Source organism: Callorhinus ursinus, unplaced genomic scaffold (genome assembly GCF_003265705.2).
Source record: "Callorhinus ursinus isolate GAN/ISIS: 27379988/994484 unplaced genomic scaffold, GSC_fseal_2.0 scaffold23, whole genome shotgun sequence".
Lineage (NCBI taxonomy): Eukaryota > Metazoa > Chordata > Mammalia > Carnivora > Otariidae > Callorhinus > Callorhinus ursinus.
Genome location: NW_027397085.1, coordinates 21,987,121 through 22,013,124, shown reverse-complemented (window position 1 = coordinate 22,013,124; position 26,004 = coordinate 21,987,121). Strand labels below are relative to the sequence as shown.

The 26,004-nt window shown below is 43.6% G+C and overlaps 1 protein-coding gene across 13 annotated transcripts in view; it reads right to left on the bottom strand.

The window, feature by feature from the left end:
- Positions 1-5,820: 5,820 nt before the first annotated feature.
- Positions 5,821-26,004, bottom strand: part of PPP2R2B (protein phosphatase 2 regulatory subunit Bbeta) — a 435,841-nt gene continuing 415,657 nt past the window's right edge. For all 13 annotated transcript variants that reach the window (XM_073905502.1, XM_073905500.1, XM_073905503.1 and 10 more), the window contains 3 exons: positions 17,813-17,982; positions 8,853-8,944; positions 5,821-6,160 (listed from right to left, as the gene is read on the bottom strand). In XM_073905502.1, coding sequence (XP_073761603.1) covers positions 5,881-6,160; positions 8,853-8,944; positions 17,813-17,982 — 542 coding nt within the window. In that variant the 3' untranslated portion in view covers positions 5,821-5,880. The remainder of the gene's footprint in view (positions 6,161-8,852; positions 8,945-17,812; positions 17,983-26,004) is intronic.

The following is a 26,004-nucleotide window of genomic DNA, read 5'->3' as shown; positions in this document are numbered from 1 at the left end:
GAGTGGATCAGGAATATGGCAGTTACTAACTCCCTGTTTCTGGCCTGGTCGTGATCATTGTTTTGACAGAGTCCAAGGCAGGAATCCGCAGAGATGGCAGATCACCTTGTTTGGCCACCAGCAGTTTAACCAATGGGGCGTGCAAGATCTAAACTGGAGGACACTTAAACAGTAATAATAAGGTCAGGGTTAGGGGTTGAAGACCTCTGTGAGCCACTTGACTTCACTCTCTGCTTTAGTGACAGACCAAATTTGTATTTGTTGTCAGCTGTCAGGCAATATTTGGTTGCAGAGAGATGGTTTGTTTGTATCTTCACAAGTGTAAAACACACACACACACACAAAATCAAAAACAAGACAGAGTAGCTATGTATTACCCATCACTGTGATGGAAGAAGTATAGGATCTGGGACAGGACAGATTTTGCTGAAACTTCTGGCTGGGTCACAATGACTGTGTCATTTAACCTTTGTGAGTACATTTTTCAACTGTAAAAAAATGAATAATAAATTTACCTATTGGGTGATTGTAAAGATTTTAAAAAGTGCCTATCCCATGCTTGTCATAGAATTAGTGCTCATAAATATTAGTTTCCTTTTATTCTTTCTATCCATTTTACATTGAAATACAGTACTTGGATATGGGGGTTAATAAGTAACTGCTATTGGATGAATGAAAGAAAGAAGGGCAAGGCCAGTTCTGGCAAACTGAAAATGGGTTTCTGATAGAATGGGAGAAACATCGACTTCATGCTCCCATGCCCTGTCCATTCTTGCTTCAGAACCTCATGTATGTTGTTCTCTGTACTGGAAATGCCATATCATGTTTTGACTGTTTACTGAACCACTTTAATACTCTGCTTAGATGTCACATATTCTGAAAAATCATTTTCTTACCAGTCCTTGTTAACTTTTTCCTTCTTTGTATTATTTCTACAGTTTACACGTATCTCATTGTATTGTAAATAGGTTAGCAAGATCCATGTTGCTCCTCCTATGGCTGTCACCTCCTGGAGGGTGGGGATGAGTGACTTCTATACCTCAGTAACTCCAGCCCCTAGCCCTGCCCCATGTGTGACACGTGCCAGGCACTCACTACATGATTGAGATGAACTCATGGGTCAGGACTGAGACTTGCTTTCTGATCAGCAACTTCCATCTAAATATATAAAATGTGAGATGAGATAGAGGATAAGAACCCTTGTGAACTGTGTAAGCTTAGTGAAGTTACACAATCTCTCTCAGTTTCCTTATCTGGAAAATGGAAACAATCATAGTATTGGCATCTAGAATTTCGGGGGTAAATAAATTAGTACATGGGAAATTTTTGAACCAAGACTGGCCCATAATAAGAAGTGCTCAGTAACTGTTAGCTACTATTGTATATTAGAAACAGTATTTTAAGAACTCTGGCTTTAGAGTCAGACATGTTGAGTTGGAGTCTTGGGTCTCTCTCTTCCTGGCTATGTGTCCGTGGTTGAGTTGACAGCTTGAGTCTATTTCCTCACTTCCAAAATGGAAATAACACTGGTATCAATCTCATGGGGTTAAAGAAGGAAGTTAATGAGACATTACCAGTATGTCCTTCTAATGAGTATTGTTGCTGGTATTGTTTTATGCTTTAAATTTTTTTAAATTAAAAAATTTATTTTTTAAAAATAAATGGTGCTTTAAATTTTTCAAAGCAATTATAAGTAAATACATTTCTTGTGCTTCTCACAGTAATTCTGTGAGCTAGGACAGATGGTTTTCTGAGGGTTTCACAGGTGACATGACTGATGTACACATTGAGTGACTTGCCTAAGTTCCGCAGTTACTTAGCAGCGGAGCCAGGGGCAGGATGCACATTTCCTATCTCCCAGTTCCACGTTCTTTCCACGACCACGCAAGTCATTCCAATGGAAAGCTGTTCCTGAGACTTGACTTAGAAGTACAGGGGGGGAGTGTAAGATTAAGGTCTGACAGATGCCCAGTGACTCAGGCGGCATCTGGGGGAATATTTCCTGTTGGTGAATCGGTGGATTGCTGTGTCTTTGGGGGTACCGTTGAAAACACACCCACTTCATCTACACATGGCCATAATGGAGGAGGACAAATTAGGAAGGGTTCCCTCAATCTGGCTCTGGACTATAGTGTCACCCCCAAGCTTTGCTATTAGGCCTACTAATAGGGCCCACTCCCTGACATCTAAGTGGAGTATTAAAGTGGTTCAGTAAACAGTCAAAGCATGATATGGCATTTCCAGTACAGAGAACAACATACGTGAGGTTCTGAAGCAAGAATGGACATGGCATGGGAACATGAAGTCGATGTTTCTCTCATTCTATCAGAAACCCATTTTCAGTTTGCCAGAACTGGCCTCTCTTGAGACCCACAGGCAGTCAGCAGAGGGACTAAAAAAGCATGCATCCACAGTGCAGGAAGGAGGGTATGAGGGGAGATTTAGGCAGTTGCCCTGCTGGTTTGAAGGAAGGACAATCGTGGTCCCCACTTTGTCAGTGATTGTGTTAGGGTCAACTTTCAGTATAACGGGCCCTAGAGTGTTGAAAAGAAATACATTGGAGATAGTTGGCTGATTTCATTGGGTACTCAGCTAAAAGAATGTTAGCTTCATCCTTGTTCGGCCTGACTGCTGTTGCACATGTCACATGCTGGTTGCATAATAAGTGTTGATAGGGTGGAGTTAATTATGAGATCAATGAGAGTTTTAAAGATGTTGTGTTTCCCCCCAGTACAGAGTAAAGACAGGGGCCAGACGTCAAGGATTTAAGAAGCAGATGGGTTCTTACTGCCCACCCACCTACATACACCCTGCTACTTTGATGCTCATTTGTGTCTTTCTCTTTCTTCTTCGAATTCTTCTTCCTCCTCTGGACAAGAAGGTGTGGATGTCTGTCCACGTCCAGCTTTTTAAATGTCAGGCACTGTTTCACTTGGATCATTTCAGTGAAGGCTTGGGAAGCTGTGGCTCTCTTTCCCCCTCGGTCACCTGCCATCCACCAGCGTAACCTGATGGCTCCTACCAAGCAGCCGGCCATGCAGTATTTTAGTGCAGGGTTCTTAGAACCAACAAACGGTTGAAAACATGGCTAGTCAGCTTTTAAGTAGCTTTTAGTGTCAGCTGGAACAGGGACCGAGTTGATAATGACCATCTCCGGCCCTGGGGCAGAAGGAAATTGCAACTGAAAATACCTCGCTCAGTACCTGGCACAGGGCAGGTCAGTGCTGATACATGGTGGTGGGGATGGCTGCCTAAGGTCCGATCTCTAAGACCTTCCCCTCCTGTTCCGGTCTAGGAGTCTCGGATGTTTTTTTTTCCTGGTGCATCCTTTATTCGAATAGCTGCTCTCTGCTCTTAATTCCGAGATTTTCAGCAAATTCCTCCCACTCCCTGGATCTCAGACTCTAAATCTATGTGCTAAGGGTGTGGGACTTGTTAGGGGATTTTATGTGGAGTCCACAGATAGCCTGCAAGGGGGGGCCTGTGAATCCCTAAGACCATGACCAATTTGTTCATGTGTGTGTTGTGGGGAGCACTCTTGGCTCCGCTTAGTGAAGAACCATTGTCTGCCGGAACTCTCGGATGCCTCCAAGTGTTCTCTGACACCAGCTACTCAGTGTCCCCAAGTCTGGTAAACATGCTCCTGGGGGTTCACAAAATGATTGTAGGTGGTGCACGGGTACGGCTGTTATGTCACTCGTTATGTGATTATTTTAATGTTAAAAAACCCACTAAAATGGACATTTCCTGATTATCGTTTCTTTGGAGGAGGCTAAGTCTTGCTTTTAAAAAAGGTGACTTAAATGGGTCATATCACAGAGGTAGGTTAATGCCTAAGTTTGAGCAACAGGGATCTCGCCCAACCCCCACCTGGTACCGAGAGAGGAGGAGTCTCAGAGGAGCAGAGAAAAGGCCATAAGGAAGTTGATGAGTAAACTCCGGACAATAACTCACTCGTCCTTCTAGCTATCCTGATATCACAGTTCTCTAGAAGTTGGAGAAGTTTCTGATCCTCTCTCAGGTCTCCTCCAAGAACACCGTCGCAGTCAGGCCAGGAATCCTGCCCAGAGAGTTGCCATCAGGGGCCAGTTTATGGGCAATGCTTGAGGAGAGGCTGTGATCGCGGAGGACAAACACTGAGAACAGAGTCCTGTCTTCATCCACATGCTTCTTCAGGTTTGAGAAGTACTTTTCATATCTCAGCGTTTCTGAGATTGGGCTGCATTTTACAAAATGGTGCTCCCTTAAATGCTAGATAGCTATTACCTTGCCAAGAAGCTGTTATTTAAATGGATAGTAGCTTAGAATGGAAATAGGGTTCTTAGACTATTTTTCCCCTCCTCCCAAGCAAATTACACTTGCAAGTTGGGACTTTACTAATAAACACAGTAATCAAAAGAGAATTTCTCTTTAAAAGAAAAATGCTCATCTCATTTCCTGTTGACGATTTGGAAGTTAAAGGGAATGAATCATGGTGACAGGTCTGGAGACCCTAAGCCCGGGCCCCGCTTCCTGGGCACCTCCCACCTTCTCTCCGAGACTCCCCTTCACATTTATAAATCCTTTGAATTCATTGAGTCTCCTGCTCAGAGGTGTAAGTTCCTTCTGGAACTTACAAGTCTGAATTTTAAACGTCGGGGGAAGGATGAAGCCGACTGCACAGGTTCAGGTAGACTTCACGATATTGTGAAAGCTTCCTGACTCCCCCATATTCTGTTTTTGTGACAAGAGAGCTGTTTGGTGTATTCGTCCAGATGGTGAGCTTGCGGGGGCCGGGGGGGGCGGTTAGAAACCCTTGATGAGACTTCACAAATCAGTGTGTGTATTGGCCATTTCCGTTCTAGCTGCAGTGGAGATTGATGGATTGTGACTTGTGACTTTTGGTTACCCAACCCAGGAAGAGGGGAGGGGGCTGCTAAGGAGACCCGCCCCAAAGGAACAGACCAGCCTTTCTCAGGGAGCCAGGGGTGGTGCCATTGCTTCACTTAGAATGCCAGATAATAAACAACCAGGACTCAGCCTTTAGAAGTCAATGGAATAAATAAGCTGGAAAAGGTTGAAGAGAAAAAGCCAATGAACGTGTAAGTGGAGGATTATATGGAGCCATTTAAAATGACAAAAAGCAAGAGTAACAAAGCAGCAGATGGAATTTGGCCCCACATGGCCTTGCCAAGCTAACTCTGAGAAGCACTGTGTAGAAAGTGTTCTGTTTATGTCCCCTGAAGCATTCATGGGGTTTCCTGGCCAAATTCTCAGGCTGTTTCTATGGCACTTCCAGAAAAAAGAGTATAGCAGTGTTGATGTGTCCCCTCCCTTCTCATTCTGCATCCCCTTCGCTGCCTCGTGACATAAATCTCTGCTTCAAATGAGACTGTTAATAAAAAGTGTGGCAGGGGAGGGAGATGCTGTGATTTTTTTCCACACACAAAAAGGAGAAAATCTGTAAGAGTAAACGGTGTTTATTTTTTTGATTTTTTTCAATCAAATGGAATTGCTTAATTAAAAAAAAAACTTATCTCTTTTCTCTTTAAATACTACAGACAACCTCATTTTATCTCAGCAGACACCTAGCAACAAAACACTGGACCCACCAGAGAAAACCGGGCAAGAAAAGCATCAGAAATTCAAGTCAACTATGGAGAATTAGTGTTAGCTGGCAGCTCTCAATTCTAAACAGAAATGTCTCAGAACCTATTGGGTTTGACAAAAGTTTCTTAGAACTGGGGATCTGGGAAAGTTGGACTCCTTTTAATTCTATTCCAATTGTTTTCTGCGTAGGGAAATTAATGTCAATGCATCAAATGAAGACCCAAAGAAACATTTAAAAACATGTCAGACTAGTATTCAGTATGTGAGATTATTAAGTAATAACTTGTCCTCCTAGTTAACCTTGTCCTGGAATATATATAGGTTATTTGTAGCCGCCACCGCTATAATATTTTCTGAGGGGTGCCAAGCCGTATGCAAGATCTTTTTGCTAAAGTCCAGACTGTCGACACTGATCTCGTCTTTTCTCCGCTTGCCCCCTACGCACACTTTCCGCGGTTTTAGGATAGCCCGGGGTTTGCTGTTTTCCCTCGAGGCCTCCAGGGTGACGTCACGCTTGGTGTTTCTGTCGAACATCCTGAAGAAGTTGTTGTAGGAGCCTGTCATGATGACGCTGCAAGGTAGAGAGGAAATAGGGAGTCACTGAGGACTCTGGAGAAAGGCAGGAGCATATCCCCATTGTGTCTTTCTGGAGCCAATGACACCACGTCGTGGCCAGCTTATGGCACCATCTGTTTCACTAAAAACCAAAAACCCAAACAGACTTGGTGGCGCGACCATGGTCTCGGTTTTGAAGGCTGGTTGGGAAATGAAGGATCATGATACTCCTCCTTGTTACTTACTTCTGTGGATAGATCCCTTTTGGTTCTTTGGCTCAGGGAGCGAGTCCTGTGGTTTTAATGATCCCAGCCTTACGTCCCTTAGGATTGCGAGGCTGGAGAGAGGTCAGGACAGGAGGAACACTTTTGAGAACACTGGTTATGCACACGGAAAGTGTGGTTGCAGGAGTGGGGCTGTGTGGCCGGACGTCTAAGGCTTTCTGCAGCCAGCACAGTGGGAGAAACGCTGAGGACAGAATAGCGCACTGAGCCTGGTGGGTCCTCCCCCTGCTAAGAACCAGCTCTCAATTCAGCCTTGCCAGCAAACTTACCTAAAAAACAGATGTCATCGTGGTCTCCCTCAGGAAGAGAGTAAACAAATTCAAATTTTAAAAGAATTTGGGAAAAAAAAAAATAAAAGAATTTGGGAGGGGAAAGACTTGCTAGTGGATTGACAGATGGCGTCCACCTTTTTGTAAGAGTTCTCTACCCTCAGATAGATTTACTACAGACTGAGGGCAGTGACTGCCAAAGCCTTCCAGAAGCAAGGGAACGACTCTTTACCGGTGACAGTTTGCACATACGGACAGGCTGGGGCGGGTGGGGGGGTGGTGGTGGTGGAAATCACGCTGCCTCAGTAACATCCCACGGGTGCTGCCCCTGGAATGCGGGGGCTTGGCCTCGTTGGTGGGTGAAGCCCTGACTGGCTGGTGAGGATGGGAGAGGACAGCACCTCCTCACTGTTCATGAGGCACGAGTGCGCAGACAGGTGCGGGGGAAACTGACAGCATGGGGCCACAGCCAGGGGACAGGGTCGTGGGGTCATCTGTGCCAGGCAAATCAGTCAAGGGCTTGCTTGTGTAACTCTGGCCCGGGAAACAGACGCGGTGAATGTGTTTGTCTCTGTAGTGGAAGAAGCTGTTGCTACTTTATCAGGTAGGGTGCTGAGCGTTCGACTCCCCTGCGATCTCACCTGGACTTCCGTTATCCCAGATAGGGGCTTTACACCTGAGGAGAAGTGAGGAACTCGCTCAACTGTGGCAAAATGGCCAAGTCAGGCCTCCAACCCCCATGTGCCTGACCCGAGGGTCTAGCACTCCCCCACTGGCCTCACTGCTTCCCATGAACCAACAAGGCTTCCTCCACCATGACTCAGCTTGGTTTTAAACCGAGAAAGTCCTTGTGTTTTGGTTTTTGTTGGTTGGTTTGGAAAAATAAAAAAAAAAAAACCTCTCAACCTTATTTGAATTGAGAATTTTCTTGGTTATGGAAAGAAGTGAAGTTATGAAAAGAATGTCAATCTTAGGATTCAAACTCAAACCTTCCTACTCTTGTCTCTACTACGTACTAGCTCATGAGCTGGGGCAGGTCGCTTTATCTTGCCGAGCCTCAGTTTACTCAGCTATAAAACGGAGATGACGACAACAACCTTGTCATCTTGTGGTCAAGATTCTATAACAGGATGTGTGCGAAGGTGACTAATACGTACTTTGTGAGTCTAGGTTAAGGTAAGTTCTTAGGACAATAACAACAAATAGAATTTATTAATATAAACTACAAATAAAAATTAGAAACACAGGGTCGGGGCCGGTTACTTTCCCCCTTAGGAGCTGCAGTTCGTACATCACAGCTGCTCTGTCGTCCCTTGCCTCCGCCCTATAGCAACGGAGTGGGGTGGCTTGGGGCCTCTGTCATGTGGGGATTTTTTCCAGGTCTCCTAAGTGGAAGCCACATTTTGGTTCATTGGCAAAGAAAGCCAAAGAATGGCCAGAAACCGCTTGTTTTTACTACAAGTTCCAATCCCTGAATGCCTTGCCCTGACAGAAGGTAGTGCCTGCAAGCACTATTGGTGCCGTGTTCCTGAAAACACTAAATCAGCCCCTGGTAGCCTGCATTTCGTTCTGGAAGGCGGGGAATCATCTGTATTTGTCAAACTAAAAATGAACTATTAGAAGGTAATATGAAGTACTGCTGAAATAAAAGGCCTTAAAACAATAATAAATCACTTTTGAGGGAATATGATAAATGAGGCCCAACTAGAATTCAGCTAATGAACCACCGGGGCCTTTGGACAGGTCTACACTAGAAGCGTCTAGGGATGATTTTCGATCTAGAAAGCACACTTTGCAATAATTGGAACAGTTTATGCTGGAATTCGCTGGTGCATTATTAGTGTTCTTCATTTCGGCCCTGTTGACCTAGCTCTGGGGGCGTCTGGGGTGTAAGACAGGGGATTTTCTCATTGATGTCCCATGGTCACCTGTACCAGGCCTGAAAGAGGATTCAAGGGTCTCACTCCATCCCTCCCTTATATCCAGCTCTGACCTCTAAGGAAATCCAGGGACCTACACAGTGGATTCCTGCCAGGCCCTGGGGCCTGATTCCGCCCTCCCTTTGGCCACGCCCTGCGCAGCATAAATGGCCCAGGGCCCCGGCAAATACAGGGCTCACCTCTGGAAGTTTCCCGAGCCACGGAGCCTCTCTTACCTGTCCGACCCATTCCACACACACTCAAATTTATCAAAAATGCAGTCATTTTCGTAGAGGGAGCACAACTTGCTGCGGAGGTAGTCATGTACCTGTGGGGAAATACATCAAGAGGGGCGGTTATTATTTTTAAAATGCTCGTTTCTGTGACGACCCCCTCTGGTGATGTGAGCTGTTAATTATTCCAGTATACATGTGCCTTGAATCGGATGGCCTGGGTCTGAATCCAGGCTGGGCTCTCTGCAGCCATGGGTTGGGGAGCTGCTTATGTGGCGAGTGTGGATGAAGCAAGCTTGCTTAGGGAGCTGGTGGCCGGCAGAAGGGCCCAGTAGGTGGTAGAGTCCCATTTTCTAAACTGACTTGCAAATACACATTAGAGGACACTATTCATTTGGTCTTTAACTCAACAAATGTTTATGGCCTGCCAGCTCTGTGCTTGGGAGAGGCAGTGAACAAAATACCCCTGGTGGGCTTTCATCCCAGCATGGGGGCAATTGAGCGTTCACGTGGGCCTTTTATGGTGAGCGAAGTGAGGAGACGTGGCAGAAAGGACCACTGAGCTGTGTCATGATAATGTGAGGCAGCAGAGGCCAGTGATAGCCTGGTGGCAGATGACGGTGTGGAGCAGGGGGGAGCGAGTGGTCAGCTTCTCGGCATGTTTGCAGGGACAACTGATAGGATTCGTGGATGGTGCAACTGTGAAGCGTGGAAAGAAGAATTCGAGTCAAGATGGCTCCTGGATCTTTCTCTTGAGCAAGCGGAAGGATGGACTTGCCACGTTCATTTTTGGGTATGATAATTTGGAGAAGCCTGTGCAGGTGGAGCTGCTGACAAGACTCTGATGTAAAGGTTGCAGTCCTGGAGCATGGGCAATTCTCTCCTGTTTCTATTTTTCAGTGAAATAAGAAGCAAAGTTCGCAGCTGAGAGTGAGGAAGGGCAGGGGATGCTGGGGAATCATGCGGCATGGCTGGAGGGCGCTGGGGCCCCATGAAGTTGTTGGATGGGAACTTTACGTGAGACCAGTCAGCATGGTTGGGTCATTCACCCTATGTTCCCTGAGATGTTCTGGGGATTGAAAAGCTCTCGGAGTCATGCGGACAGTGCAAGTATTTCTAATGCGGCAAACGACTGTTCCCAAACAGTCCTAGGCCTTGTCAGGGTACCTGCCTCACTGCTTTGGTGACAAGAGAATCCATCTGCGGCAGGGCTTCTGGCATTGTTAGATGGAGAAGGGGACGTGAGGGTGAGGTTTACGTCCCGCACTTGAGACCTATACTGTAACTCCTTGTCGTTCCCTTCCTCTCCTGCCGCCTTTTGGGCCTATTCCAAGTGGCACAAGTCTGATGTAGAAGGCCATTTCTGTTTGTAGGGCTGCAGATCTCTAGTGATTAAGAGTCTTTGAGCAAAGAAGCAGGAGAGAGTCTGTGGGCAAAAAAAGGGGACTGATTCTTGATCCTGACCACTGTTTGGCAAACCTTTTCCAGCAAGGGCCAGAAAGTCAATATTTATGCTTTGTGGGCCATAGGACCTCTGAGGTGACTGCTCAACTCAGCCCTTGTAATGCAAATATAGCCGTAGGTAATGCATAAACAGAAGAGTGGGGCTGTGTCCCAACAGAACTTTACTTATAAAACAGGTGGGGGACAAAATGAGCCTCTGGGTCCTAGTTTTGCCAACTCCAGATCTTTCTTGTCTTTTCTTGACTTCTCATTGACTTGTTCCTGGGTTCTTTGTAATAGAGAGCTGTGGCTTCTGAAGGGCAGTAGGCCAAGCGGGGAATTGACCCAGCGGGCAAGGGAAGCCATGTTTGTTGTTCTAGTATAGGCTCACCTTGAAGATACTGTGGGTTCTAGACCGTGATAATAAAGTGACTATCGTAACAAAGTGAGTTAAATAAACGGTTCGGTATCCCAGGGCATGTAGAAGTTAGGCTTACACTATATTAAGTGTGCAATAAATTGCATTATCTAAAAAAATGTAGATACCTTAGTTAAAAAATACTTAATTGCTGAAAACAAATGCAAATCATCTGAGATTTCCAGCAAGTTGTCCTTTTTCTGGTCGTAGAAGGTCATGCCTCAGGGTTGTCCTGACTGGCCGCAGTGGTGGTTGGTGAAGGCTGGTGTGGGAGTGGCAATTTCTTCAAATAGGACAAAGTGTGCCCTAGCTACGGCCTCTGTCTTTCACAAAGGCTTCTTCTATAGCATGCGGTGCTGTTTGATAGCATTTTACCCACAGCAGAGCTTCTTTCAAAATTGGAGTCGATCCTCTCAAACCTTGCCCCTGCTTTATCAACTAAGTTTATGTGATATTCTAAATCCTTTGTTGACATTTCAACAATCTCTACAGCATCTTCACCAGTAGATTCCAGCTCAAGAAACCACTTGCTCTGCTCATCTGTAAGAAGCAAGTCCTCATCCTTTTAAGTTCAGTCCCATCTGTAGGCTCCACTTGCTCTTTCCACCACATCTGCAGTGGTTTCCTTCATTACAGTTTGGAGCCGCTCAAGCTCATCCACAAGGACTGGAATCAACTGCTTCCAAACTCCTGTGCATGTTGATAGTTTAACTTCTTCCCATGAATCACCAATGTTCTGTTTTTTTTTTTTTTTAAAGATTTTATTTATTTATTTGAGAGAGAGAGAGAATGAGAGATAGAGAGCACGAGAGGGAAGAGGGTCAGAGGGAGAAGCAGACTCCCTGCTGAGCAGGGAGCCCGATGCGGTACTCGATTCCGGGACTCCAGGATCGTGACCTGAGCCGAAGGCAGTCGCTTAACCAACCGAGCCACCCAGTCGCCCGAATCACCAATGTTCTTAATGGCACCTAGAATAACAAATCCTTTCCAGAAGGCTTTGCATTTACTTTTCCTACACCCATCAGAGGAATCACTAGGGCATCTATAGCCTTATGAAATGTAGTTCTTCAATAATAAGACTTGTAAGTTGAAATGACTTCTTGATCCATGGGCTGCAGAATGGATGTTATGTTAGCAGCCATGAAAAGAACAGAAATCTCGTTGTACATCTCCCTCAGAGCTCTTTGGTGACCAGGTGCATCATCAATGAGCAGGTCTCAACCGTGGGCTTCAAATACTCAGTAAGCCATGTTGTAAATACAGTGCAGTCATCCAGGCTGTGTTGTTCCGTTTATAGAGCACAAGCAGAGTAGACTTTGCATATTTCTTAAGGGCCCTAGGATTTTCAGAATGGTAAATGAGCTTTGGTTTCAACTTAGTCACCAGCTGCATTCGCTCCTAACAAGGAAATCAGCCTGTCCTTTGACGCTTTGAAGCCAGGTACTGACTTCCCCTCTATAGCTCTGAAACTCCTTGATGGCGTCTTTTTCCAACTGAAGGCTGTTTTGTCCACATTGAAAATCTGTTGCTTGGTGTAGTCACCTTCATGAATTGTCTCAGCTAGATCTTCTGGAGAACTTGCTGCAGCTTCTGTATCAGCCCTTGCTGCTAATCTTGTGCTTTCAAGTTTTGGAGACGGCTTCTCTCCTTGAACCTTATGAGTACTCTATAAGTGGAACCTCTCCTAGTTTTAATTTTCTTCTGCAGCCTCTTCCCCACTCTCGGCCTTCAGAGAATGGAGGAGAGTTAGGGTCTTGCTCTGGTTTACGCTTTGGCTTAAGGGGATGCTGGGGCTGGTTTGATCTTCTCTCCAGATCACTCAAACTTCCTCCTAAGGCTGTTTCAATGTCTCATCATTCATTTGTTCGCTAGGGTAGCACTTTTAATTCCCTTCCAGAACTTTTCCTTTACATTCACAACTTGGCAGTTGGGCGGAAGAGGCCTAGCTTTCAGCCTGCTGTGCTTTCTACATGGCTTCTTCTCTATGCTTAATCACTTCCAGCTTTTGATTTCAAGTGAGAGATGTGTGACTCTTTCTTTCACATGAACACTTTGAAGCCAGGGGAGGGTTATCAACTGGCCTAATTTCAATATTGTTGTGTCCAGGGAATACGGAGGCCAGAGGAGAAGGAGCGAAGGAAGGACAGGTTGGTGGAGCAGGCAGAACACACACAACATAAATTATTTAAGCTCACCATCTTATATGGGCACTGTTTTGGCACCCCAACACAGTTAAAATAGTAATGTCAAAGATCACTCATCACAGATTGTCATAACATGTAATAGTAATAATGATAAAGCTTGAAAACGGTAAGGTGACACAGACATGAAACGAGCAAATGCTGTTGGAAAAATGGTGCTGGTAGACTTGCTCAATGCAGGGCTGCCGCCAACCTTTAATTAAAAAAAAAAAAGGCAGTATTTGGAAGTGTAATAAAATGAGACATGTCTGTACTCCAGCTCTCCTACTTTTTGGAGAAAAAAATGAGCCAAATAACTCCTTATTTTTCAGCCTTATCTCCCACTTACTCATTCCACTGATCTGATATGGAGCACTTTTCAGGCAAGGCACGGATGTGTTTTGAGAAGGGAGAAACTAGTTTTTAAAACACGGTTAAGCAGGTTTCTGTGATATAGAACCTCTTAGAATTCTACAAGAGTCAGGGAATTGTAAAATTATAAGAAATGGATAGTCATTATTTTATCTCACTATAATCACTAAAATTTGTTTTTTGGCTCAGCCTATGTTCTTCACAAACTTTTCTTGACATATTATTCACCTATATTTCTATAAGACAGAAGGCCAAAGGTGAAAGTTTATAAGTATCAAAACATGTGTGATCTGGACAAGGAACCACATTGCCAAGAACTCCACAAATAATTCTTGAAAGACAAAAGTCAGGAGGGATCGAAAGGAAAATCCAGTCTGAACCAGTATTTTCTCCTCCCAGCAGCTAAATTTGGGGAAGCTCCTACTGCCTCGACTTGATGTCATCTAAAGAAAAGAACATTGACTATGAAGGTATGTTACATTTATGTTCTGTTGCTCAAACAAAAAAACAAAACCTTAGGCAAACAAGATGGACCTATCTCCATCAGAGGAGAGGATCAGGTAAGATACATTGATTAGAAACATCTAGAACACAGAGCAAAACTTAAAACTCACCCAATTTGATGCTTTTTTCTTCATGTTCCAAATATTTGTTGTCCATGTTCCTATTGTGTATGGCTTTCTTGACACTAAATTGAGCCTCCCAGCATAGAGGTTCTCAAATCATGAACTCGTGGAAGCCTGGTGTTGTACATAATGGGACTGCTCATGAGGCCCAGCAAGAGTGAACTCTGTTGGTTGGTTCTCAGACTTCTCTTGTAAAGAGTCACATGGCAGATATTTTAAGCCTGTGGGCTAGATCATCTCTGTCACATCTATTCAACTCTGCCATGGTAGCATGAAAGCAACCATGTACCCATGATTAGGTGTGGCTGTGTTTCAGTAAAACTTTTTACGAAAACAGATGGAGACTGGATTTGGCCCACCAGCCATGGTTTGCCAACCCCTGTTCTGTAGGAGAGCTTGAAAAGAGCTAATGATACTTAAGTCTACAGTTTCTTATTCCTGGAAAGATGCTGGAGACCAGTTGATGCATGTATGAAAATACATGGCAGGAACATTACTTGCTCCCCTCCACAGGGAAGGCATTAGTAACTGGTGATGGATTATTTCCCATTGGGCCAGGCTTCACCATCTTTTTCAACAGTGTTCTAGAAATTCAGAGTTTATTTGCCACCTTTTATATATCGGGGTATAGTATATAAATTTAAATTGCTTTGAAATATGCTATCTAAAGTTAAACTTCTGTAATATTTCCTTTCAATATGTGTGCTATGAGACCTATCTCAAAGCATTTGACAAAGAGCACTTCCACGTCTATCACTAGCTGAACTTGCTTTGAGAATCACGCTCTTAAAATGCTGATTATTCCGTGTCCCAGCTAGCTTACTGGGTTCTAAAACCAGCTTTGCTCTTAAAGCCTTTCTCTAAAATGAAAGTACTAATTGCTCCTGCCACTGAAGAGACTAAATCCAGTTTTCTCTCATCCAGTCTGGTCAGCAGGCCACAACTCTGTCCATACCACCCACACTCAGGTTCTAGTTGCCACTGCCCTCTGTCACACGAGAGGTGTGTGCAGCTAGAAGAGGACCCGCGAGTTGGCTTAGCCCTGGGCTAAATGTGAAGGTGAGAGCCTCAAGGCAGGTGCTGTGAAGTGGGGCCCTGGAGTCCGGAAGGATCTGAGGGACAGGAAGACCCCAAATATATAGGGCAGGCTATTTCAACCACCTATGTCCTTTTGAATTCTGCCCCCTGCATTACTCACAGTTGGTCAAAGTCCTTGGGGTCCTCAATCTTCTCTATTTCTTCTGAAAGATTGGCTCATCCTGTGGCCACTCATGTGTCAAAGTAGGGTGGGTGGGCTCCTTGCTGCTCCAGGCGATGATTCCTGTTCTAAAGCCCTCAGCTCCTTTGAAGTCATGTCACCAACTAAACTCCCCGCTGACTACCTTGTTATAATTAGCAACAGTTCTGAGGCCCTCTGCCACATTCCTTGAGGCAATTTTAGCACCTGGATCCCCTGCCATTATTCTTCATGGATCATTACTCCGGTCGCTCAGTTAGTTGGACTCATCATTTTCAATGTGTTTTTTCCTTTGCTTCCTTGGCCACGTGATGAGACTTGCCACGACCCTAATTATACCTGTTGAACAAGTACTGTTCTAATGCTACCTCCTATCTTTTCAGTTCACTCTTTACTAGCTTGATTCTGTCAATTCTTCAAATCCATTATTCTGTCTACTTTTCTTCACACGTTATTTCCCTCCTTATCTACCTGAGGTTGAGTGGTCCATCATTACAGTCACACCTTAAGTATCTCTCTCCTTCCATTGTACTCAACTGGATCACTGAGCAACCCTGCCTCTCTCTTAGATGCGTATTTTACACTTCTCCTTCTCACTCAGCTAATGACCTTGCTTCTTCTTTTATGAGAAAATAGAAGCAACAAGAAGAAACCATCGATGGCTACCAACACAATGCATCCATAGCTATTTACTCTTCTCTCCTTCCTTTGATGGATGAATCGTCCATCTTCCCATCTATGGCCTACAACACCTGCCTTGAGGCAATGGACTCTGTTCCGTCTTGCTTCCCCCGAGGAGTCAACTGCTTGAATTGTTCTTTCTCTCCTGGCTTATTCCCCTCAGCATAAAACATGCTGTGATAACTTCCTTATGCCTGTATCCCATTCCTGCTACTACCCCATTTCGCTGTTGCCCTTTAGACTAAGATTTCCTGGAAGAGCTACCTGTACTCATTACACTCACATCTCCTATTTACAGTCTCTCTCAAAACCCACTCCAAGCAGACCTTCCTTAATACCATTCACCTACACCTATCTCCTCATTACTAAATCCAACGGCCAATTTTCAATCCTTTCCTACTTGATTCAGTAACAGCATTTGGTAGTGGGTGATTTCTCCTCCTTGAAATAGTCTCTTTACTTGGCTCCTAGAACATTCTTCTCACTTTTCCTCTTCCCAACCTGTAAACACCGGGTTCCCAGGGCATGGTCCTGACCACTTCTTTTCTCTAAGCTAAAGTATACCCAAACTCAAACTGAGCTGTCTACTTGCAATTTCTGGGTGTTTACTTGGCTCTACATGTCCCAAAATAAATCACGGTTCCCTCATCTACATAATTTTCCTAATTGCTCAGGATAAAAACCTTGAAGTGATCCCTGGGGCTTCTTTTCCTCTTACATCACATATCCAATTTGTTGTTAAGTCCTGTTGATTTTACCATGAAAATATATTAAGAATCTGGTCACCCCCATTGCTCACACCCTCATCTAGGCTACTATCAGCACTTGCCAGAATGTTGCAATAACTTGTTAAGTGTTCTATCTCCTCCCATCTCCCCCTCTAGTCTCTCCTCCCCAGCACAATCAGAATGTTAGTGATGAAAATATTCTGAAATTGGAGTGGTGAGGATTCCACAACTTTGTGAATATACTAATGTCGACTTTGAAAGGGTGAATATTACAGTATCTGAATTCTGTCTCAAGAAAAAAATATGTAAGTTAAATCCATCTAAAATTTTCACACCTCTTTTAATCTAAACCAAAATATCTTTAACAAAGACCAGTTTATCCCTGCCTCTTTATCTTTGCTTCTATTGTGCTCTTACCTGAAATGAGCTTCTTCAGATCCTTTCTACCTCAAAGTCTAGTCTTCCATCTTCTAAAAAAGGCCATTGTATTCTAAACACTGCCTTCTCCTTTGTTCCCTTTGTCCATCAATCTACCAACCATTTAGCCAATGCTCAAGCTAACAACTGGCACAGTCTTAACTCTTCTTCCCTCCACATTGAATTGGCAAGTGCACCTCATAGACTCTCCTCCTACCTCTCCCTCCATCTGCATGCCACCATCTCCTCCTGTCATTTCCAGTGTAGAACCTTTTAATGGTTTTCCATTGTACTCAGGCTGAAGACAAAATAACCGAATCTTCTTTACCAGGGCCTACATTTCCAGACTCTTCTTTCTGCCCATGTTCTATATTTAATATACAAATAACTCCTTTCTGAACACAGCAGCTATGAACACACTATCCTTCTGGCTCGTTCCTGGCAGTCAAGGCTCAGCCTTTGGGTCTCTTCTCACCAGGCTGACCGTCCTTGCCTGTGCTCGCAAGCACCCAGTACCATCTCTAGCCTCACTGCCTACTCAATCCCCTATTCATCATTGGGCTTCTCTACCAGTCGGGTCTAAGAGAGCAGGACCATGTCTGCCTTGTGTACCTTTCTATCTACAGTATCCATCCCACATTCAATGCTCAGTAGATACAGGTTAAATGGAATTCAAGCTCCTCCTTATGTACCCTTGTCTAATATCCTATGGCCCTTATAAACTATACCATTTTATTGAATATATATATGATGATGTATGGACTCTTACCCTTGTGCATTGGAAGCCTTTGCAGGCAGAAGCTGATGTGGAGGCCCACAAAGGAAGTGCGTTATTACCTACGGGTGGGTGGTGGTCCATACCTGGTAAGTCTCAATGGGGCGGTTTTCCATGTTGAGATCCCAAACTTTAACGGTCAGATAGTCTCTGGTCATGATATACCTCCCACTGTGGCTGAACTTCACATCCGAAATCGAAGAGATAATTTCAGAGAAAAACGACCTGTTGCTTGGATCTTCAGGCTCTTCAAAAACTGCAGAACAGAAGCAAAAATGAGAGAAAATAAGTACATCCTTATCAACTAACTCTACCATGTTTGGGCCAGCTAGAAAGCCAACACTCTAACTTGGGGTAGAATCTGCAGGATGTAAGTAAGTTACCGATCAAGAACCTGAAAGCAGAAAAAGCAGTCACTGGTTTCTGTATTTTCTATCTCATGGAAGGACTCGCATGGGACCTGTACCATCCAGAGATCTGGCACAGAGTCTCGCCAAGCTCTGAGTCGATGTATCTAACTATTTCACAATTCCCCTGGTCTCTGTGTGTCACCACTCCTGTCAACACCTGGAGTCATCGGAGATGCTTAAACAATGTGTTTATAGCTTTCTTGAGATATAAAATTACATACCATAAAATCTGCTCATTTGAAGTTTATAGTTCATTGGTTTTTTTCAGTATAATCACATAATTGTATAAGCATTGCCACAGTCTAAATTTGAAACTGTTTCATCAACTGACCCCCCCCCACTCCCAAATTCCATACCCATTTGTAGTTACTCCTCATTCCCTACTCCTGCAGCCCTAGGAAATGACTAATCTGTTTTCTTGTTTTATGAAGTTGCCTAATCTGGAAATTTCCCCTAACTGGAATTATACGAGATAGTTTTTCTGTGACTGGCTGCTTTCCCTCAGTATACTGTCTCCATGGTTCATCCATGCTGTAGTATATATCAGCACTTCATTCCTTTTTACGGTTGAATAATAACCCATTGTATGGATATACCACATTTGGTGTATCGATTAAACACTTGATAAATACCTGGGTTTCTACTTTGTGGCTACTAAGAATAATGCTGCTATGAATATTCATGGACAAGCTTGTGTGTGGACATTTATTTTCATATCTCTAGGTCACAGTTTTTAATAGTGGCACTTGGCTGAGCCTCAGTCATATCTTTTGTATATATTGTCCATTTGTTCTGATATCCAGGCACTTATTACTTCTCAGTAGCTTCATCTGATTTCCACTTAAAGGAATGAATGCAAACCTCCTCAGCTGGACAGCAAATCCCATCAGAAGCTGGTGTACTATGTCTATCTACCTTGATTTTGAACTTTTCTGGTTCCAATTGAATGTATAGAATATAGCTTAGGTATATCTTGACCTTACCCATTTCTATGATCTGCCTTCATTGACCCAAATTCTGAGGGACTCTCACTACTCTCTTAGCCTTAAATGATCATTTTGTGGAAGCCCCCTATACTTGGTCTGGCCCACTTGTTTAATAGGACCTAAGGTACTCTCACATTATGATTTAACAATCCTTGCATTTGTTTTTATCTCAACAGCATTGTCAGCTTCTTTCTGGTTTTCCTTTGTACTGAAAGTCTTGCATACAAATGTTCAATAAACATGTGTTGCTTGATTAGAACCACAGCTAGATCCGTGAATGAATTCTTTGCTGTCTGGGGGCTCAGCATGTCTGATGCGGAGTTATATGCAATTGTCCATACTTACCTTTAACCTATAATAATGGTAATTAATTGTGATACCAACACTTGTTAAGTGGAACCATACTCAATTTTAGGCTAAACAAAACATCAGTCTGCAAGTTAACACATCCTCCAGAGCTTTCTCTTTCCTGCCTTCTCAACACACTCAGAGTCAGTATCTAATTCTATGTAGAAAACCTAAGGCTATAACGAGTTATCTTTCAAACCTTCCTGAATTAAACTCTGAGCCAAACCAAAATTCTAATTGTTACTTCACCATTTAAGAGAACCCCCCAAAACCCTCATCAATCAGAATTGAACTTGAGAATTAAACCCACTGAAACAGAAAAACGTCTCGGACTTTAATCAAGCATTCAGGAAGGCCCCTGGACTCTGACTGGTGCCCTCATAATTGAGAACTAGATTTTCACATTAGTTTCTCTTCCAGGGAATCTAATTAGGGCTGGGGACTTACAAACTCCAGGCAAGCCCCATGGCAAACAACTCAATAGACAGGTGGGAGCCCTGAGGCGTGGTCATCTCCTCCTGATGCACCTGCAGTAAATGGGAAGGGATCGGTTAAAAATCCCAACCTTTGTGGGGGAGGATGGCAGAGGAGTAGGGGACCCTATTCCAACCGGTCCCTGGAATTGAGCTGGATATCTACCAGACCACTCTGAACACCCAGGAAATTAGCCTGAGATGTAAGCAGATAGACCTGGGATCTCCACAAACAGAATACCCCAGGCAGTTGGTTTCGAGGTACAAAGTGGGGAGCCGTGATTCTGCGGGCAGATATCGGAGGATAAATGGCAGCGGGAGGGAGCCTGGCCGTGGGGATCCTACACCGTCAGTGAGCAACAGCCTCCTGCGCTGGGGATGGGGCACAGACTCGCAGACCGGTAGCGACAGGTAAAGGACTTTAGGGCAGCCCCCTGGGTGGAAACCCGGAGTGGCAGGGCGATGTGTGTGAATTGGGGGTGGCTGGCGGTTTTAGAAGCACAAAGGGTAGAGAGGAGACCCTACCTGGAGGCGAGGACTGGGACCGCTGCGGAGGGGCGCACAACCCAGGACGCTGCAGTTTATAGCAGCACAGACAGAAATGGAGATAGTGTGGCCTGGAGAGCTCACTGAAGAACAGACTGTGATCTCTCTGCTCTGAGGCAGAGGGTTGGAAATGGTCTCCTCTGCTCTCTCAGAAGAGATGTGGAAAGCCGCCAGGGAAAGCCACCAGAGAATAAAAGCCCCCTCAAAACCGGTTTTCACAGAGCCCATCCCCCACCATAGGGGGCAGAGCAACTCTGCCCAAAGAGGGTTGCCTGAGGAACAGCGAGGCAGACCCCTCCCCCAGAAGACAGGCTGGGAGAACAAGAGGCCAGCAACCCTAAGGTCCCTAGAAAACAGGTGCATCTTGCTTGGGTTGTGGTCAATAATTTGGACTCTATACATTCCCTCAACCACCCATCAACAGAATGACTAGGAGGAGGAACCCCCAAAACAGGAAAGACTCAGAGACTATGACTTATGCCACAGATTTACAAATGGATTCAGATATAACCAAGATGTCGGAGATGGAATTCAGGATAGCAATTGTGAAGACAACAGCTAGAATGGAGAAATCAATTAATGGCAACATAGAGTCTCTAAGGGCAGAAATGAAAGCTGAAATGGCAGAAATTAAAAATGTTATCAATGAGATCCAATCTAATCTAGATAATCTAACAGCTAGGGTAAGTGAGGCAGAAGAACGAATTGGTGACATAGAAGACCAATTAATAGATAAAAAGGGAAGAGAGAAGGCCAGGGAAAAACAACTTAGAATCCAAGAAAATAGAATCAGAGAAATAAGTGACACCATGAAACATTCCAATGTCAGAATTATTGGAATCTGGAATCCCAAGGGGGTGGAGAGAGAGAGAGGACTAGAAGATATATTTGAGCAAATCGTAGCTGAGAACTTCTCTAGTCTGGGGAATGAAACAAACATTCATGTCCTAGAGGCAGAGAGGACCCCTCCTCCCAAGATCAAGGAAGACAGGCCAACACCCCGGCATGTAATAGTAAAACTTGCCAATCTTAGAACCATCTTAGAAACCATCTTAAGGGCAGTTAGGGGGAAGAGATTCCTTACGTACAGAGGGAGGAACATCAGAATAACGTCAGACCTATCCACAGAGACCTGGCAAGCCAGAAAGGCCTGGCAAGACATACTCAGGGTACTAAACGAGAAGAACATGCAGCCAAGAATACTTTATCCAGCAAGGCTGTCATTTAGAATGGATGGAGAGATGCAGAGCTTCCAAGACTGGCAGAAACTGAAAGAATATGTGACCAGTAAGCCAGCCCTGAAAGAAATATTACAGGGGTTCTATAAAAGGAGAAAGACCCCAAGAGTGATATACAACAGAAATTTACAGGGACAATTTATAAAAACAAGGTCTTCACAGGCAACACGATGACAATTAATTCCTATCTTTCAATAATCACTCTCAACATGAATGGCCTAAATGCTCCCATAAAACGGCACAGGGTTGCAGACTGGATAAAAAGACAGGACCCATTCATATGCTGTCTATAAGAGACTCATTTTGAACCTAAAATTACATACAGACCGAAAGTGAAGGGATGGAGATCCATCTTCCACGCCAATGGACCTCAAAAGAAAGCTGGGGTAGCAATTCTTGTATCAGACAAATTAGATTTTAAACTAAAGACTGTAGTTAGAGACACAGAAGGACACTATATCATTCTTAAAGGATTCTATCCAACAAGAAGATCTAACAATTGTAAATATCTATGCCCCCAACATGGGAGCAGCCATCTATACAGGCCAACTGTTAACCAAAATAAAGAATCATATTGATAACAATACGCTAATTGTAGGAGACCTCAATACTCCGCTTTCAGCAATAGACAGATCATCTAAGCAGAAAATCAACAAAGAAACAAGAGCTTTGAATGACACACTGGACCAGATGGACCTCATAGATATGTACAGAACACTCCACCCTAAAACAACAGAATACTCATTCTTCTCAAGCGCACATGGAACTTTCTCCAGAATAGACCACACACTGGGTCACAAATCAGGTCTCAACCGATACCAAAAGACTGAGATTATTCCCTGCATATTCTCAGACCATAATGCTTTAAAACTGGAACTCAATCACAAGAAAAAATTTGGCAGAAAATCAAACACTTGGAAGCTAAAGACCACTCTGCTCAAGAATGTTTGGGTTAACCAGGAAATCAAAGAAGAACTTAAACCCAAACAAGAATGTTTGGGTCAACCAGGAAATCAAAGAAGAACTTAAACAATTCATGGAAACCAATGAGGATGAAAACACATCGGTCCAAAACCTACGGGATACAGCAAAGGCGGTCCTAAGGGGGAAATACATAGCCATCCAAGCCTCACTCAAAAAAATATAAAAATCCCAAATTCACCAACTAACTCTACACCTTAAAGAACTAGAGAAAAAGCAACAAACGATGCCTAAGCCATGCATTAGAAGAGAAATAATTAAGATTAGAGCAGAGATCAATGAATTAGAAACCAGAAACACAGTAGATCAGATCAACGAAGTTCTTTGAAAGAATTAATAAGATCAATAAACCACTGGCCAGACTTACCCGAAAGAAAAGAGAAAGGACCCAAATTAATAAAATAATGAATGAAAGGGGAGACAGCACGACTAACACCAAGGAAATAGAAACAATTATTAGAAATTATTATCAACAACTATATGCCAATAAGCTGAGCAACCTGGATGAAATGGATGCCTTCATGGAAACCTATAAACTCCCAAGACTGAAACAGGAAGAAACTGACAACCTGAATAGGCCAATAACCAGTAACGAGATTGAAGCAGTGATCAAAAACCTCTCAAAAAACAAGAATCCAGGGCCTGATGGATTTCCTGGGGAATTCTCCAAACATTTAAAGAAGAAATAATACCTATTCTCCTGAAGCTGTTTAAAAAAATAGAAACAGAAGAAAAGCTTCCAGACTCATTCTATGAGACCAGCATTACCTTAATCCCCAAACCGGGCAAAGACCCCATCAAAAAGGAGAATTTCAGACCAATATCCGTGAAGAATATGGATTCCAAAGTCCTCGAAAAAAATCCTAGCTATTAGGATCCAACAATACATTAAAAGGATCATCCACCACGACCAAGTGGGATTTATCCCTGGGATGCAAGGGTGGTTTAACATTCGCAAATCAATCAATGTGATAGAACACATTAATAAGAGGAGAGAGAAGAACCATATGGTCCTCTCAACGGATGCAGACAAAGCATTTGACAAAATACAGCATCCTTTCCTGATTAAAACTCTTCAGAGTATAGGGTTAGAGGGAACATTCTTCAAGTTCATAAAATCCATCCATGAAAAACCCACAGTGAATATCATCATCAATGAGGAAAAGCTGAGAGCCTTTCCCTTAAGATCAGGAAGATGTCAAGGATGCCCACTCTCGCCACTATTGTTCAACATAGTACTAGAAGTCCTAGCAACAGCAATCAGACAACAAAAAGAAATAAAAGGTATTCAAATTGGCAAAGTAGTAGTCAAACTCTCTCTTTTCACAGATGACATGATACTTTATGTGGAAAACCCAAAAGACTCCACCCCCAAATTACTAGAACTCAAACAGCAATTCAGTAATGGGGCAGGATACAAAATCAATGCACAGAAATCAGTTGCTTTCTTATACACTAACAATGCAACTGTAGAAAGAGAAATTAGAGAAACAATTCCATTAACAATAGCACCAAAAACCATAAGATACCTCGGAATAAGCCTAACCAAAGAGGTACAGGATCTATACTCTAGGAACTACAGAACACTCATGAAAGAAATTGAAGAAGACACAAAAAGATGGAAAAATATTCCATGCTCATGGATCAGAAGAATAAACACTGTTAAAATGTCTATGCTACCCAGAGCAATCTATACCTTCAATGCCATCCCGATCAAAATTCCAATGACAATTTTTCAAAGTGCTGGAAGAAACAATCCTAAAATTTGTATGGAATCAGAAAAGACTCTGAATCGCCAAGGAAATGTTGAAAAAGGAAAACAAAGCCGGGGGCATCACGTTGCCCGATTTCAAGCTGTATTACAAAGCAGCGATCACCAAGATGGCATGGTACTGGCACAAAGACAGACATATAGACCAATGGAACAGAACAGAGAGCCCAGATATGGACCCTCAACTCTATGGTCAAATAATCTTCGACAAAGTAGGAAAAAACATGCAATGGAAAAAAGACAGTCTCTTCAATAAATGGTGCTGGGAAAATTGGACAGCCACATGCAGAAGAATGAAACTTGACCATTCTCTAACACCATACACAAAGATAAACTCAAAATGGATGAAAGACCTCAATGTGAGACAGGAATCCATCAAAATCCTAGAGGAGAACATAGACAGTAACCTCTCTGACATTGGCCACAGCAACTTCTTTCAAGATACATCTCCAAAGGCTAGTGAAACAAAAGCAAAAATGAACTTTTGGGACTTCATCAAGATAAAAAGCTTCTGCACAGCAAAGGAAACAGTCAACAAAACAATGAGGCAACCCACAGAATGGGAGAAGATATTTGCAAATGACACTACAGATAAAGGGCTGGTATCCAAGATCTATAAAGAACTTCTCAAACTCAACACCCAAAAAACAAATAATCAAGTCAAAAAAGGGGCAGAAGACATGAACAAACACTTCTCCAAAGGAGACATACAAATGGCTAACAGACACATGAAAAAATGTTCATCATCATTAGCCATCAGGGAAATTCAAATCAAAACCACATTGAGATACCACCGCACACCAGTTAGAATCGCAAAAATTAACAAGGCAAGAAACAACAAATGTTGGAGAGGTTGTGGAGAAAGGGGAACCCTCTTACACTGTTGGTGGGAATGAAAGTTGGTACAGCCACTTTGGAAAATAGTGTGGAGGTGCCTCAAAAGTTTAAAAATAGAGCTACCCTATGACCCAGCAATTGCACTACTGGGTATTTACCCCAAAGACACAGATGTAGTGAAAAGAAGGGCCATATGCACCCCAATGTTCATAGCAGCAATGTCCGCAGTAGCCAGACTGTGGAAAGAGCCGAGATGCCCTTCAACAGATGCATGGATAAAGAAGATGTGGTCCATATATACAATGGAATATTCCTCAGCCATCAGAAAGGCTGAATACCCAACTTCTGCATCAACATGGATGGGACTGGAGGAGATTATGTCAAGTGAAATAAGTCAAGCAGAGAAAGTCAATTATCATATGGTTTCACTTATTTGTGGAACATAAGGAACAGCATGGAGGACATTAGGAGAAGGAAGGGAAAAATGAAGGGGGGAAATTGGAGGGAGTGATGAACCATGAGAGACTATGGACTCTGAGAAACAAACTGAGGGTGTTAGAGCTGAGGGGCGTGGGGGGATGGGTTAGCCTGGTGATGGGTATTAAGGAGGGCACGTACTGCATGGAGCACTAGGTGTTAGACGAAAACAATGAATCATGGATCACTACATCAAAAACTAGTGATGTAC